The sequence below is a fragment of the Protopterus annectens genome, chromosome 13.part0, assembly GCF_019279795.1.
Source record: "Protopterus annectens isolate FY-2018-M chromosome 13.part0, PAN1.0, whole genome shotgun sequence".
NCBI lineage: Eukaryota > Metazoa > Chordata > Ceratodontiformes > Protopteridae > Protopterus > Protopterus annectens.
Genome location: NC_056747.1, coordinates 971,971,712 through 971,986,696, shown reverse-complemented (window position 1 = coordinate 971,986,696; position 14,985 = coordinate 971,971,712). Strand labels below are relative to the sequence as shown.

Here is a 14,985-nt window from a genome sequence, read left to right as displayed (position 1 = left end):
CTGGGTCCGGCGTCGGCTGTTCAGTCATGCCCCCTGACGTCAGAGTGCCAGGAGTACAAAGCTGCCAGCCGACGCCATGTTCTCCAGTTTTTCTTGCCCCAGATGTCAGGTGCCCAAAAGTGAAGGCTAATAGTAAAACAAAAATGTAACATACAACAAACCCCATACTCTGTAGCAAATACACCTCAGAAGAAGGGTGAAGTAGGAAACCACAGAAATGAAAGTATAAGAGGGGACAAGAGGGTGGGTAACCCAGACTGCAACAGTGAAGACACTCGAACATCTACATTTATGGTAAGTGTACACAACTGCACTATGTTCATCGTGTTTCACTGTTGCAGTCATCACTGTAGGGTTGAATCCCAAAGCTGAGATAAAGGGTGGTGGTTATAGAGTAGAAGGGGCGGCTAGAAGGCCCTGCAAGACTGCAGAAGCAAAGCCTGCCCTAGACTTAGAGTAAAGAGGGAGATTATAGTGCTTAGAGAAAGTATGCACTGAACTCCAAGTTGCAGCTTCCAAAATATCTTTGGTAGGTACTCCCCTGAAAAAGGCAGATGAAGTAGCAGCAGCTCTGGTAGAGTGAGTTCTAAATTTTCCTGGGATTTGCTTTCCATGATGAGTAACAAAACCTGATTCCATGAGCAATCCATTTAGAAATGGTCCGTTTTGAAATAGCTTTGCCTTGAGAATTTGTTGCACAAGAAAAACAGTTGCTCTGTTTTCCTGATATCCTTGGTTCTGTCCAGGTAAAAACGTAGTTGCCTGTGTACATCCAAAGAATGTAAGATCCTCTCCCCCTTATTTTGTGGATTAGGGAAAAAAGTTGGCAGGTGAATAGTTTGATTTAAAGCCACTTTGGAGACCACTTTAGGCATGAAAGTAGGATTAGTCCTTAAAGACACCCTATCTTGGTGAAAAATAATATAAGGCTCCAAAGCCATGAGAGCTTGTAACTCGGAGACTCTCCTGGCCGAAGTCAAAGCCAGTAGGATAGCTGTCTTCCATGACAAATACTTAATGCCCGATGTGGCAGCAGGCTCAAAAGGAGGCAGAGTGAGTTTTTCCAGAACATAGTTGAGGTCCCAAGCAGGTATGGGTGGTGCCCTAGGGGGCCTTAAATTCTTTGCTCCTCTGAGGTATTGTTTCAGAAGTGGATGCGAAAAGATTGGAGGGTCTGTATTGTAATGTGCAGAGATAGCGGAGGCATGTATTTTTATGGAGGAGGAGGATAAACCCTTATGTAGCATGTCTGTCAGGTAATGTAAAATCAATAGGATATTAAGAATGAGAGGATCCGAATCCTGAGCATGCATCCAGGTGCAAAATCTCTTCCATTTACCTTCATAAAATTTTCTAGTGCTAGTCCGTCTGGCTTCTAAGATGACATCCATGATTTGTTTGGGAAGGGTAGGAATAGTCATAGACCCTGAATTCGCCAAGCTGCCAGGCTGAGAGTTTTGATATGAGAGTGCAGAACCTGGCCCTGGTGTTGGGACAAAAGATTTGGTATCGGAGGTAAAACCCAAGGAGACTCCTGGGATAGATTTTTGAGGCCAGTAAAATCATCTTGGGTTTGTCCTGCTTGATCTTTAATAACACCCGTGGAAGAAGAGGTAGTGCAGGAAAGGCATACCCAGAGAGGTTTCTCCAACTGAAAGAGACAGCATCCACTTTCCATGCTAGCTTGTGAAATGTCCTTGTGCAAAAAATTTGTAACTGGTGGTTGAGGGGGAATGCAAATAGATCTATGTCCGGGCAGCCCCAGGCTTCTGTAATCATCTTGAATATTTGGGTGTCTAGCATCCACTCGTAAGGGTCTGACAGGTTCCTGCTCAGTCTGTCTGCCAGAATATTTGGTTTCCCTGGCAGGAACTGAGATTGTAGATCCACTTTGCAAGCTAGAGCTGTGTTCCATAGAGTCAAGGCTAATCTGCAAAGGGTATAGGAGTGTGAACCCCCTTGCTTATGTACCACATAACTGTGGTGTTGTCTGTCTGTATCAGTAGTTGTCCTGGCTGTAGAAGGTCCCTGAAAGCCAAGAGGGCATTCTGTACTGCTAACATCTCTTAAATTGATATGTAGGTGCTTCTGATCCTCTGTCCAATAACCTTGCAGGCCTTTCCCCTGCAAGTGTGCTCCCCATGCGTAATCCGAGGCGTCTGTTGTTAACACTTGGCTGGCAGCAGACTGAAGGCTTTCCCTTTGTTAAGACATGCCATGGTCCACCAATGGAATTCCTTTTGTAGGCAAGGCAAGACAGCAATCTGTGTGTATAGACTGTGGCAATGCTGGGACCATACACTTTTTAGGTGCCATTGTATTTTTCTCATATGTAGTCTTGCATTTGGAATGAGAAGGATGAAGGAGGCCATGTAACCCAGAGCCAGCAGGAATTTCCTTGCAGTTAGCGGAGACATTAATGCCAAGGTTTTGAAAGTTGAAGCCAGCTGTAGTTGCTTTTCGGATGTCAGGAAAGCCATCTGGGTTGTTGTGTTTAGAAGAGCACCCAGAAAAGTTATCTGTTGTGTGGGTGTCAAATTTGACTTTATGTTCACAGTGAATCCCAGGCACTTGAGTAGATTTTGAACAAATTCCAGGTGCTGGAGTAAGACACCCTTGCTGTCTGCTTGAATAAGGCAGTCGTCCAGATAAGGGTAAATTTGAATTCCCTGGAGTCTGCAATAAGCTACTACTGGTGCCAGGCACTTGGTGAAGACCCTGGGCACAGTAGACAAGCCAAAGGGCAGCGCAGAGAATTGGCAATGTTTCGAACCGGCCTTGAACCTGAGGTATTTTGTGCACTCCTGTCTGATAGGGATGTGTAGGTAAGCCTCCTTTAAATCCAATGTCACCATCCATTTGCTCAACATTGGCAGGAGCTGCTGTAGAGTAAGCATCTTGAACTTTGGTATTTCCAGGAAAGTATTTAAAACTGACAGATCCAGGATAGGTCTCCATGAATTTTGTTTTCTGGGAACTAGAAAGAGCCTTGAGTAAAAGCCTTGCCCCGTCTCTGATTGTGGAACCAGTTCTATGGCCCTCATAGCCATGAGGGAACCCACCTGGTTTAATGCCTCTGCCCATTGTTGTTTTGGTAGGTCTGGCCATCCGTTTGGTCTTGGCAAGGTATGAAAGTGGAATTTGTAACCCTTTGAAACTACATCCAGAACCCACTTGTCTTGGGTTATGCAAGTCCAATTTTGTTGAAAAAGAGAGTTTTCCCCCTAGAGGGGCTTCCAGGAGAGAAGTTCCTGGAGGCATACAGGGGGAGACATTGAGCTTGTTTTCTATAAGATTGAGGTCTGTCCTCTCCACCCCTGGGGGTGGAAGCACTCCACTGTCTAGGTCTGTAAGAGGTCTGTGCTTGGCCCCTCCCTCTGGAGCGCCTATATCTACCCCTCCGAGGCCTGTCCTATCTGGGAAAGGACCAATTTTTAGTTGGCCAATTTCTGCTAAATCTTGGGGGCTGAACTTGTAAGAAATCCTTAACCGTTTGCATGGATTTTGCCTTGTCCTCCATTTTCTTTATCACCTCTTCAGCCTTAGACCCAAACAAAACATTATGCTGAACAGGAGCATCCAGTAACTTTGCTTTCACTTGATCAGGTAAATTCTGTTCCTTTAACCAAGCATGCCTTCTAATGACTGCGCCAGTGACAGCCGCCCTGCATTAAGCCTCCAAGGCATCAAAACCACAGTGTAAACCATGCTTCCCCACTTGCTCAGTAGCATGCATCAAATCGTGTAATTCCTTATTATCTGCACATGCAGAAATGGTACTTAGCTTTTGTTTCATAACAGACAGTAGGAATTGCTGATATTTTAGCATATGAAATTGCCAATTTAAAGCCCTGATAGATAAAGCAGCAGAAGTGTAGACTTTTTTGCCTCATCTCTCCAAATATCTGGAATCCTTATGTGTCGGAATAGGGTTTTTAGCAGAGGCGGCCTTAACACCCTTAGGACCTTGAGAAATGGTTTCTGGATCAGCAGCAAGATTTTTGTAAAGGAACTTGTGGGAGTCAGGGACCCTGTAATATCTGTCAGGTTTAGCAGGGGCTGGAGGAAAAGAGTCAGGAGTTAAATTAGCCTCAGAAAAAGCATAATCCACAATATCCAAAATAGGAGGAATAGCCAGGGGTCTATGTTGGGGAAGGAGGAAATCCCTAAGCCTTCTCTTAGATTCAGAGTACTCCTGTCCTTCCCAGTGAAAATGTTCCCTCATGTCATGTAAATTTCCCCTAAACAAAAATCCTCATGGGGAGAAGCTGATGGAATGGATTCCTCGGCATCAGAATCCTCATAAGGAGGGAAAGTATATTCCTGTTCAGAGGAAGACACTGAAGAAATAGATGCCTAATCAGAGGATTCAAGATCCAATTCTTGCCTTGGCCTTTTGTCTGGAGGGGGATGTGAACCCCTAATCATGGTTAGTAAGTCCTCCGCCATTTTAAGCAGCTGTTTCTGAGATTTGGGTCCTGGATCAGAAGAGGCCTGGGCTGGTGTCTTTGATTTAAAAGGAGTCTTCACCTTTGTCTTTGGTTTTACCTTAATCAGAAGCTGTGTAGGCATGAAAACCCCCTCGGAAGCCAGTACCTGCACAGCGGCTCCGAATCCATCTGAGGGAGCATTGTCTGAAGGTCCTGCAGCTGGAGTACTCAAAGGCCTAGTTGGCTCCTCGTGGGAGTCCGTTTCGGCAATCTGTTCTGAAATGGCCGGCGACGGGCTGCGAAAGCGCCTCACTGATGACGGCCGAACCTGGAGCTGGCTCTGCTTGTAAACCGTCGTCTGATTTGGACCTCGGAGGCCTGTCCTTATCCTTGCATCGTTTGTGAACTCCGGTAGTCGGAAGAGTGTCCGACGACATTTTATAATTAAATCGCCTGCCAAAGTAGTGAAAAGCAAAACCATACCTCCGCTTAATCGTACGTTGGTTAAATCTAGCACAAAACCGACAACTAGCTACGTCGTGGTCAGGGCCTAAACAAGGAATACAGTAAGAGTGGAAATCCTTATGAGGTAATTTGCTTCCCACAAGAAATACAATTAACTTTTTCTGACATTGGACTGGAGCAAGAAAAAAGTTTCCACAACGGGGTACTTAGTTTTAAGAAGAAGAAGAAGCAAGTCTTTGGACTGACATACGAAAAACATCAGGAGTCAGCCGACCGGCACTTGCGAACTGCTTCCACCGCACGGCAAGAAAGACTGGAGAACATGGCGTCGGCTGGCAGCTTTGTACTCCTGGCGCTCTGACGCCGGAACCAGACTTTGGGATTCTGGCCAATCGAGGGCTACCTGCCGGCAGGAAGAACCCTACAGTGAGGACTGCAACAGTGAAACACGATTAACATTGAGGGGGTTGTACCTGTAAAAAATCCTTGACCGTCTGCATAGACTTTGCCTTATCCTCCATTTTCTTTAAAACCTCTTCTGCTTTGACACCAAATAATACATCCTGCTGTAAAGGTGCATCCAATAATTTTGCTTTAACATGATCAGGTAGGGTTTGTTCTTTTAACTAAGCATGTCTACGTATGACAGACCCAGTAACAGCTGCTCTACAGGAAGCTTCCAATGAATCAAATCCACATTATAAAGTATGTTTGCCCACCTGTTCAGCTGCATGCAACAGATCCTGCATTTCCTTGATTTCAGACTGTTCAGAATGTGTGCTCATTTTTTGTTTTATTTGAGACATTAGGAAATTCTGATATTTCAGCATGTGAAAGTGACAATTTAATGCTCTCATAGCCAGAGTAGCTGAGGTGTATATCTTCTTTCCCCATCTATCTAGGGCTCTGGAATCCCTTTCAGAGGGCACAGGATTTTTAGCCATAGAAGCTTTAGTGCCTTTGGGACCCTGAGAAATTGTTTCTCAGTCAGCCACAGGGCTTTTATAAAGGAATTTGTGAGTCAGGTACTCTGTAGTATCTGTCTGGTTTGGCTGGAGCAGGAGGTAGAGAGTCTGGATTTAGACTAGACACCAAGTAAACATCATCCACAATGTCTAAAACTGGAGGGATAGCAAGTGGTCTGTGCTGGGGTAGTAAAAGGAACTCTCGGAGCCTTTTCTTAGAATCAGAGTAGTCCTGGTATGTAAAGTTTCCCCAAAGGAGTAGTCTTCAGGGGGGGAGATGCTGAGGGAATAGAGTCTTCAGCATCAGAGTCTTCATAAGGGGGAAAAGCGTAATCCTGTTCCTCACAAGAATCTGAGGAAATAGAAACCTGGTCAGAGGAAGCATAATCCTCCTTGTCTTGGTCTTTTATCTGGAGGGGGACGGGAACCCCTGATTAGGGTAATCAAATCTTCAGCCATCTTAAGCATCTGTTTCTTAAGCATGGGGCCTTGAACTGGAGACTGATGTACAGTCTTTTTTGGTTTTAAAGGAGTTTAAAGCTTAGCATAAGATTTAATGGTGAGTGTAGTCGGTCTGAAGACACCTTCTGCAACCGAAGGTGTTTCTACTGCACCGGGATCGCCTTCTGCTCCGGTGTCGGAAGGGCCTAATGAAGATGGCTGCGACAGCCTAGTACACTCCGCTTGAGAATCCGAAGCTGTCTGGGGTTCCAATTCTGCGGTCGTCAGGGGCTGCGTAGGTGTCTCACTGAAAACCGGAGAACCGGCGACAGTCCCAGCAGAGGCCTCGGATTCTGGCTTGTTCCTAGGCTGCCTGCCCTTATCCTTGTGTTTTTTATGCATGCCAGTCGTCAGCTGCTCCGACGGCATGATTTAATTAAATTTCCTACCAAAGTAATGTCGTGCGAAGTCAAAACGACATTTGATAGTTGGTTTATTAAACCTAGCACAAAACCGACAAACTGTGACGTTGTGGTCTGGGCCTAGGCAAGGAATACAAAAAGAATGGAAGTCCTTATGAGGTATTTGCTTCCCACAAGAAATGCAATTGTTAACTTTTTCTGACATCGGACTGAGGCAAGAAAAGGTTCCCCAAAGGGGTATTTAGCTTTATTGAAGACTTCGGACTGAAATTCGAATCGAAAATCTCAGGTGTCGGCCGACCGGCACTTACGAATTGCTTCTGCTTCGGGCACTGCACAGCAAGAAAGAGTGAAGAAAATGGCGTTGGATGCCTCTTATATACCCCTGGAGCACTGACGTCAGGGAAGAAACGACAGCAACCGACGGCGGACCAAGACTTTGGAACTCAAGCAGACTGCGGGACCGCCTGACGGCAGGATAACCCAAGTGTGATGACTGCAGCAGGGTAACACGATGAACATCCTAGGGTGCTGGACCTGCAAGAAATCTGTTTGCATAGATTTTGCTTTTTCTTCCATCTTTAAGACATCCTCTGCCTTACTACCAAATAAATTATCCTTGTGCAAGGGGGGCATTCAACAATTTAGATTTGACATGATCTGGCAAGGGCTGTTCCTTAAGCCATGCATGCCTTCTAATTACAGATCCAGTGACTGCTGCCCTGCAAGAAACTTCTAGGGTGTCAAAATCACAGTGCAAGGTGGATTTAGTTACTTGACTTGCAGAATGCATTAACTCTTGTAAATCTTTAGATTCTGCCCAAGCAGGAAAGGAAGACTTTTTGTTTAAGGAGTTCTAAGGTATGCTGCTGAAATTTCAGCATATGGAAATGGCAATTTAGCAACCTGGCAGCAAGAGTAGATGGTGTATACTTTCGTACAAAATCTGTCCAATGCTCGGGAATCCCTGTCTGAGGGGGTGGGATTCTTAGAAGAGGTTGCTTTAATCCCTTTTGGCCTTTGAGAAATGACCTCAGGGTCAGCTGTAGGACTTGTAAAGATATTTGTGAGTCAGAGGCTCTATAGTAGCTGTCTGGTTTTCTGGGAGCAGGAGGAAGGGTGTCAACAGTTAAGGTGGATTCAAGGAAAACATCCTCCATAACATCAAGGACTGGGGGGATGGCCAAGGGTCTGTGTTGTGGAAGATCTAGGAATGTCCTGAGTCTCTCTTTAGACTGAGGGTAGTCCTGACTCTCCCATTGGAAATGCTCCCTTAAGGTATGCAGGGTTTCCCCAAAAGAAAAATCCTATGGTGGTGAGGCTGAAGGAATGGAATCCTCTGCATCGAAATCCTCATAAGGGGAGAGGACTTGCATGTCTTCATATTCAGATGCATCAGATTCATCTGACTTGTTCAGACAAAACTGCAGGGGACAGATGTCTTTTCCTTTTGGAGGGGGTAGCTTGGCTTCCCCTGATCTGCATGATAAGGTCTTCCGCCATTTTAAGCATTTGAGACTGAGGCAAGATTGCAGCCACCTGAGTGTGGGTCGTCAGTTTCTTGAGTGTGGTTCGGACCCTGTGCCTAAGAAACTTGGTAGTTTTAGAAAGAATGTTAGTCACGAAAGAAGACGTCTGTTCTTGTCGAGATTCGGTAGTGTGTAGGACTTCCTCGGAAGCCGGAACCTGCTCAGCGGCTCCGGACCCATCAAAGGTAGAGACGACCACAGGATCCTTAGTCGAAGAAAAGTTTTGCGGCATACTGGACTCCGAAAGGGTCAAGGTAGCGGCCTGCAAATCAACAGATGCAGGCATCAGGGGCTGCGAATACACCTCACTGAGTACCGGAGAACTGATGACTAGCTTAACGGAAGCATCTTCGGTAGGTTTGGACCTGTGCAGTCTGTCATTATCTTTACAATTTTTTGGATTATCTGCTGTCGAATGGCTTACCGAAGTCATATCAGAATTCGACGATTTAAGCAAAAATATCTAGCTACAGTAACGGCCCAATGACTGATAGTTCTGGCGTTTAAAGCACAGAAGCGACAAAGGACGCTGTGGTCTGGGCCTAAACAAGTGGCGCAGTAAGAGTGGAAGTCTCACTGTGGTATTTGTTTTCCACAGGCAAGACAATGAACTTTTTCTGACCTAGGTTAGTGCAAGAAAAAAGGATCCCCAACTGAGTACTTAACTTTAGAAGACTTCAACTTCAATTCATTAGACAGAAACTCGAGTAGAAGCCGACCGGCACTTGTGTGAAGTGCTTCTGCTTCAGGCTCCACAGCAAGGACGACTGACCCAATAGCTTCGGCTGCCTTACTTTATACTAACGACCTGACGTCAGTCTTCAAGCAACAGCAACCGAAGCAGAAATACTAAGTCTCTGGTATTCAGGCCGGCCGAGGGCTACCCTGGTAGGGATAACCCAATTGTGATGACTGTAACAGTGAAACAAGAACATTGGACTTCCAGCTGCAAGAAACAAATAGATAAAAGATTAATATCAAGACAAACCAGAAATAAAAAGACTGGGGAACAATTCCAGATGGCCTTTCAGTACAGGACAGGAGATGAAACTAACTAGTAAACCTGAAAGCTGCACACTGAAATACTGGTGAAAGACAAAATGCTGATAAGTACCACACATTAAAGCTACAGTCACCAATGCAAAATCTGAGACCAGCAAGTGAAATTATGTCTTCAGTACAACTATGGAGATAAACAATCAAAATAACAGAATCTATAAGACCTTAACACATGCAGCAAATCTGTCTGATGACATTTAAGAACATTCAGCTACAGTCACCCCCAAAAAAGGTCAACCTATATGCTGATCGAAATCGAAAAGTACATTTTGTTTTTCTACATCTACAGGCTGAAAACAAACAATGCAGTGGTAAATTTGAGTGCACAGCTTGGTGGATAATACAACACAAAAAAGTAGCACTTATAAACTGACACCAGCAAAAGTGGCTGCAAAATATTCTGTTTTACAACTTTAAAGTGCTTGATAACACTAGTAAAAGAAACAAAGCATAAAAACAATTTATCTTATTTGCAAAGAATGGCACACGAATGAATATGGCAGAAAGCTAAAGACATTACCATACCTGGATTCTGTGTTGGTGTTTTTCGAACTTTGCCCTTGGGTGGAGGAGGTAAGAGCTCCACTTCTTCCTGTGGCATCTGAGCTACTTTCTGAAGAAAGATCTTCTCCAAAGCTTGAGCCATAAGCACTATATCATCAGTGGGCTAAAAGGTGATATAAGAGAATAAGAAGTTATGTACCTACCATAATGATCCATGTTAGTTTTCTTCTCGAATTCTTTCTTGCTGGTTGGGTTCGGAGCCGATCCTCGGCTCCGACTCTGCCATCTTCTAAAGCTCGAGAGCTATTTACTGGCTCGAGGCCTCCCCATATCCCACAATGCCTGGCACTAGATCCCCAGATCTCGTTTGGTAGACCGAACTACAGACAAAATATAAGGACACCTGTCCTAACAGCATACGTTTAGCTACAGAGCTAAAAGGTTGAGGGAACAAACCAGATAAGACCCAGCCAGCTAAAAGGAAATCAGAGGGCAGCTCTTCTCAGTCTATATGGATAGGGGGACGGAGGGTGGGACACAAGAAAGAAGGCGAGAAGAAGACAACTAACATGGAACGTTATGGTAGGTACATAACTTCTTAATGTTGAGTTGTCTATCTCACCTTCATTCTTGCTGGTTGGGACAGCGTCCCTAGCACCTCAGTCCTGGGTGGCTCATCGGAACAGACTCTTCAGCACAGTGGATCCAAAATCAGCTCTGCTCCTAGAGGCCACATCCAACTTATAACGAGAAATGAATGTATGGGGAGTGGCCCATGTAGCTGATGCACAAATGGCTTCAATTGGTAATCTTGCCTGAAAAGCTACAGAAGTAGCTAAAGCCCTAGTAGAGTGGCCTTTTGGTTTAGCAGGGAGCTGTTTGTTCCTCAAATGATAAATCAAAGCAATAACAGCAAAGCAATAACATAAGTCAACCACCTAGATAGAGTTACTTTAGACACTGATAGACCTTATTTACCTTCAGCATAGGACAGGAAGAGCGGATCTGATTTTCGAATTTGTTTAGTCCTATGCAAGTAGAGTCGTAATTGTCTATGAACATCCAAATGATGCAATTTATGTTCAGCTTTGTTGGAATAATTTGGCAAGAAGACCGGAAGATCAATGGACTGATTCAGATTACTCTCAAAAGGTACCTTAGGAAGGAGGGATTAGTCCTGAGCGAAACTCTGTCATTATGGAAAACTAAATAAGGAGGGCGAACACAAAGGGCCTGGAGTTCAGAAACTCTTCTAGCTGACGTAACTGCCACAAGAAAGAGGGTCTTCCAAGAAAGAAACTTCAAGGAACATGAAGCTGCGGGTTTAAAGGGGGGCAATATTAGGAAAGCTAAGATCAAATTAAGATCCCACGGAGGCGGGGGATCTCTTACTGGGGGCCTGAGCAAAGTAGTCCCTTTAAGATAAGCTATGCAAAATTTATGGGACATAATACTAGTTTCAGATAGACCTGTATGAAAATTTGAAGTTGCAGCTAACTGAACTCTAATGGTGGCATAAGAGGACCCTGCCTGAAAAAGTTCCACTAAGAAATCTAAAAGGTGGACAGGGGCTGAAAAGGGATCTATATTTTTAGACTCTGCCCAGCAAGAGAAACGTTTCCACTTACTAGCATAAGTTTTTCTGGTGGTAGATTTATGCGAAGATAAGATGATTTCACGCACCGATTGGGAAATGTCCGGGAGCCTGGCTAAGGTAGGAAGTGGAGCAACCAAGCAGTGAGGTTGAGAGACTGAAGGGATTGGTGCAGTTCGCCCAACGGATGGATCAGGAGGTCTGGTACTGGTCCATAGTTGCTCCAGGAGGTTATGATGCAGGAACGGAAACCAAATTTGTCGAGGTCAGTAGGGGGCAATGAGGATCATCTTGCATCCCAGCGCGGTAGCTTTCTGTATTAGTTTGGGAATCAGGGGAAATGGAGGGAATGCATAAAGAAGTCCCTGAGGCCAATCGTGGATTACAGCGTCTCTGGGAGGGTATCCGGGAAGAGTGAGAAGAGAAAAGAAACTGTCGCACTTGCTGTTGAAGGGGGTGGCGAAAAGGTTGCAGCAAGGCTGACCCTATTTGCGGAAGATTTGGTCCGCCACTGTCTGATTGAGAGACCACTCGTGAGGCATGAGAATTGCTCTGCTCAGCCTGTCCGCTATAACGTTGGACTTCCCAGGGATGAGCGTTGCTATCATAAACCGCTGAGAAGAGATTGCCCATTGCTCCGAGTGCTTCTTGACATAGGGGGTAGGACTTGGTTCCGCCCTGCTTTTTGATGTACCACACTACCGACATATTGTCTGTCTGAATTGCAATGGTCCCGGTGGGAAGAGAGTTCTGGAGAGTTTGCAACGCTAAAAGCACAGCTCTCATCTCCAAGACATTGATATGCAGATGGTACTCGTGGGACTGCCAGGTGCCTTGGACTGTTCTGCCCTGAAAGTGCCCCCCCCCAACCTGATCAGGGAGGCATCCGTGGTCACCGTGGCTACTGGAGGAGGAAGAACAGATGGTCTGCCCTGGGGTACTGACAGGGAAATCATCCACCAAGCAAGCTGGTCTTTGCATGTCCATGTAATCATAATCATGTGAGACATTGGAAGTTGTAGAAATGACCATTGGGTGAAAAGCAACCACTGAAGAATCCTCATATGAAAATGAGCCAGGGGGACTAGTATGATCGCTGCTGCCATGAGGCCCAATGTCTAAGACAAATCTGGCCTGAATTTTCTTGCATCCTAATAACACCTGTACATGTCGGCGAATATCTAATACTCTGTTTAACAGAAGTCTCGCTGACATGTCTTTTGTATTTAAACGTGTGCCTATAAAGGTTATAGACTGAAAAGGCGACCATGCAGACTTTAAAAAATTTATTGTGATACCTAGCTTGGAGCAAGTCTGGATGGTGTAGTTCCTGGCTCGTAGCAGCTGTCTGGTGGTAGCAATAAGGAGCCAGTCGTCTAGATAAGGAAACACCTGGAATCCTTGCAGTCTCAGGTGAGAGGTAACTACTGCCATACATTTGGTGAACACCCTGGGGGCTGTGGTGAGAACAAAGGGCAGAGCTCGGAACTGATAATGACTGGCTCCCAGCCGGAAGAGGAGGAATCTTCTGGAGCGCCTGTCCATTTTGATATGGTAGTACGCATCTTGAAGATCTATGGAGCACAACCAATTGTCCTGACACAAAAAGGGTAGAATGGACTGAGGCGTGACCATCCGGAACTTCGTTCTTTGCACAGACCTGTTTAGTCTGCTGAGATCCAAAATGGGTCTCCAGTCCTGTCTTTTTTGGTACCAAAAAGAACCTTGAGTAAATTCCGGATCCTTGCTGGTCTGCTGGGACTCGTTGGATGGCTCTTTCTTGTAGCAGTTTTGAGATCTTCTGCACTGCTTGTTACCTTAGACTGGGTGGAACATCTGGAAGGGATTTGTTTGACCTTAAGGGGGTATGAACGAAGGGAATTCTGTGACCTCCGGATATGACAGACTGTACCCATCTGTCTTGAGTTGTGTCTTGCCAGGCTTTTGGATACAGCGATAATCTTCACCCGACTCCAAAGGCGGGCAGCCCCTCAGGGATGCTGGAAGGGTTTGTCAGAGAAGGAATCTCTGCTGCCCTGATTTTGCGGGTCCCCTCTGCCTCGAGGGCGGCGTCTATTGTTCCCTCCTCTGCCCCTGGAGGGAAACTCACCACGTGTGTCAGGCATGGCTCCCTGGGGTTTCCGGAACCACATTTTCCCACTTTTCTGACCTTTGGGGTATGGTCTAGAAGGAGTGGAAAAACGGACTCCCACAGCAGAGAGAGTCTTGCCTTCCTGCTCACACCTGGTAAGGGTATCCTTCAACTGTGGTCCAAAAAGAGCAGAACCATCAAAAGGGGCATTGGTGAAAGACGCCTTAAAGGGGTCCGCAAAGTTACATAAACGCATCCAAGCGTGCCTTCTCAAGGCCACACCTGTGCCTGCGGCTCGACTCGCCCCATCGGCCGCATAAGAAATGAGCCGCATGGAGGAGTTCACTATCGAATTAAGAGACGCCAGCTGGGAGGTAATCTTATCCTGGGCCCTCGCAGCTGATGGCTCTTGAAGGGAGTCTCCTAGCTCCTTAAGGAGATCCCTTTGAAGGCGGGTAAAATGGCACAAATAGTTCAGCGACCGCATGGAAAAGGTCGCTGAGGAAAACATCCGCTTCCCATATCTGTCCATCGTCCTAGACTCATTAGGGGGATGGACAGAAGTAGTCTCAGCCAACTCCTTTTTCGTGGCCGCTGCTACCACCATAGCATCAATGGGGACACCCTTTGTCAGAAACTGCTTGTCTTGGGGTGCTGTGATGAATTTCGTGGGCCTTCGGAGAGTTGGTTCCACTGTGTCTGGGGCTGACTACGCCTTTTGAGCAACCACTGCCATCAGTGGATCGAAAGGCGGAGAAACCCAGGTGGTGGAGGGGTGAGAATCAAACGCGTCCAGGTATTTTGACTCATCCTCAGAAAGGTTAAGGGTAGTCCAGTTCCCCCTCTGCCTAAGCATCTCAAGGATGTCTGAGAAAGGAGACATCTTCAGAGGGGGACCTCGGGAACCCTTCCGAATCCTCTAAGTCGGCATCCGAAGTGACAGACTCAGGGGAGTCGACATGCTTCCTCTTACATTTCCTCTTTCGAGGGGGCTCCTCTGAATGATCAGGGAAGGCCTCGGAAGAGAAGCCCAATGGGGCGACCTGGAGCACTTGTTCTCCTCGCTTGGAGTCTGGAGGAGAGGCAGACGCAGGCACCATGGGGGGAGGAGCCAAAGAGGCTGATCATGGGGCTGACTGAGGGGCCAGCACACTCCTCATGACCTCGAAGGCACCCCTTCCCGGCAGAGAAGGCGGCTCAGGCTCTGAAGAGACCAGAACCCCCCCGCCGGCACCAAGAGGGACGGCTCCGAGGCCGATGTAGGAGCAGAGCTCACCTGCGCCGAAGCTCCGAGAGGGAGAACGGGGTCGGACAAGGGTCCGATGCCACTCGCGCCCTTGGAACAAACGATGGAGTCTCGGCACCCAGATCCCTCAAAGGACGGCACCATGGAAGTGATCGGAGCGGAAGGAACCGAAAGGGTAGGAATCTGCGCCGACGGTTCCACGATCCAAACCCCAACTGGCTCCAAACTCAAGGGGTGA

General features: G+C 46.5%; 1 protein-coding gene across 1 annotated transcript in view; it reads right to left on the bottom strand.

Moving 5' to 3' along the window:
- LOC122788003 (bromodomain-containing protein 3-like) overlaps nucleotides 1-14,985 on the bottom strand; it is a 1,216,914-nt gene that overhangs the window by 483,775 nt on the left and 718,154 nt on the right. The window contains exon 4 of the mRNA XM_044054929.1: nucleotides 9,837-9,978. Coding sequence (XP_043910864.1) covers nucleotides 9,837-9,978 — 142 coding nt within the window. The remainder of the gene's footprint in view (nucleotides 1-9,836; nucleotides 9,979-14,985) is intronic.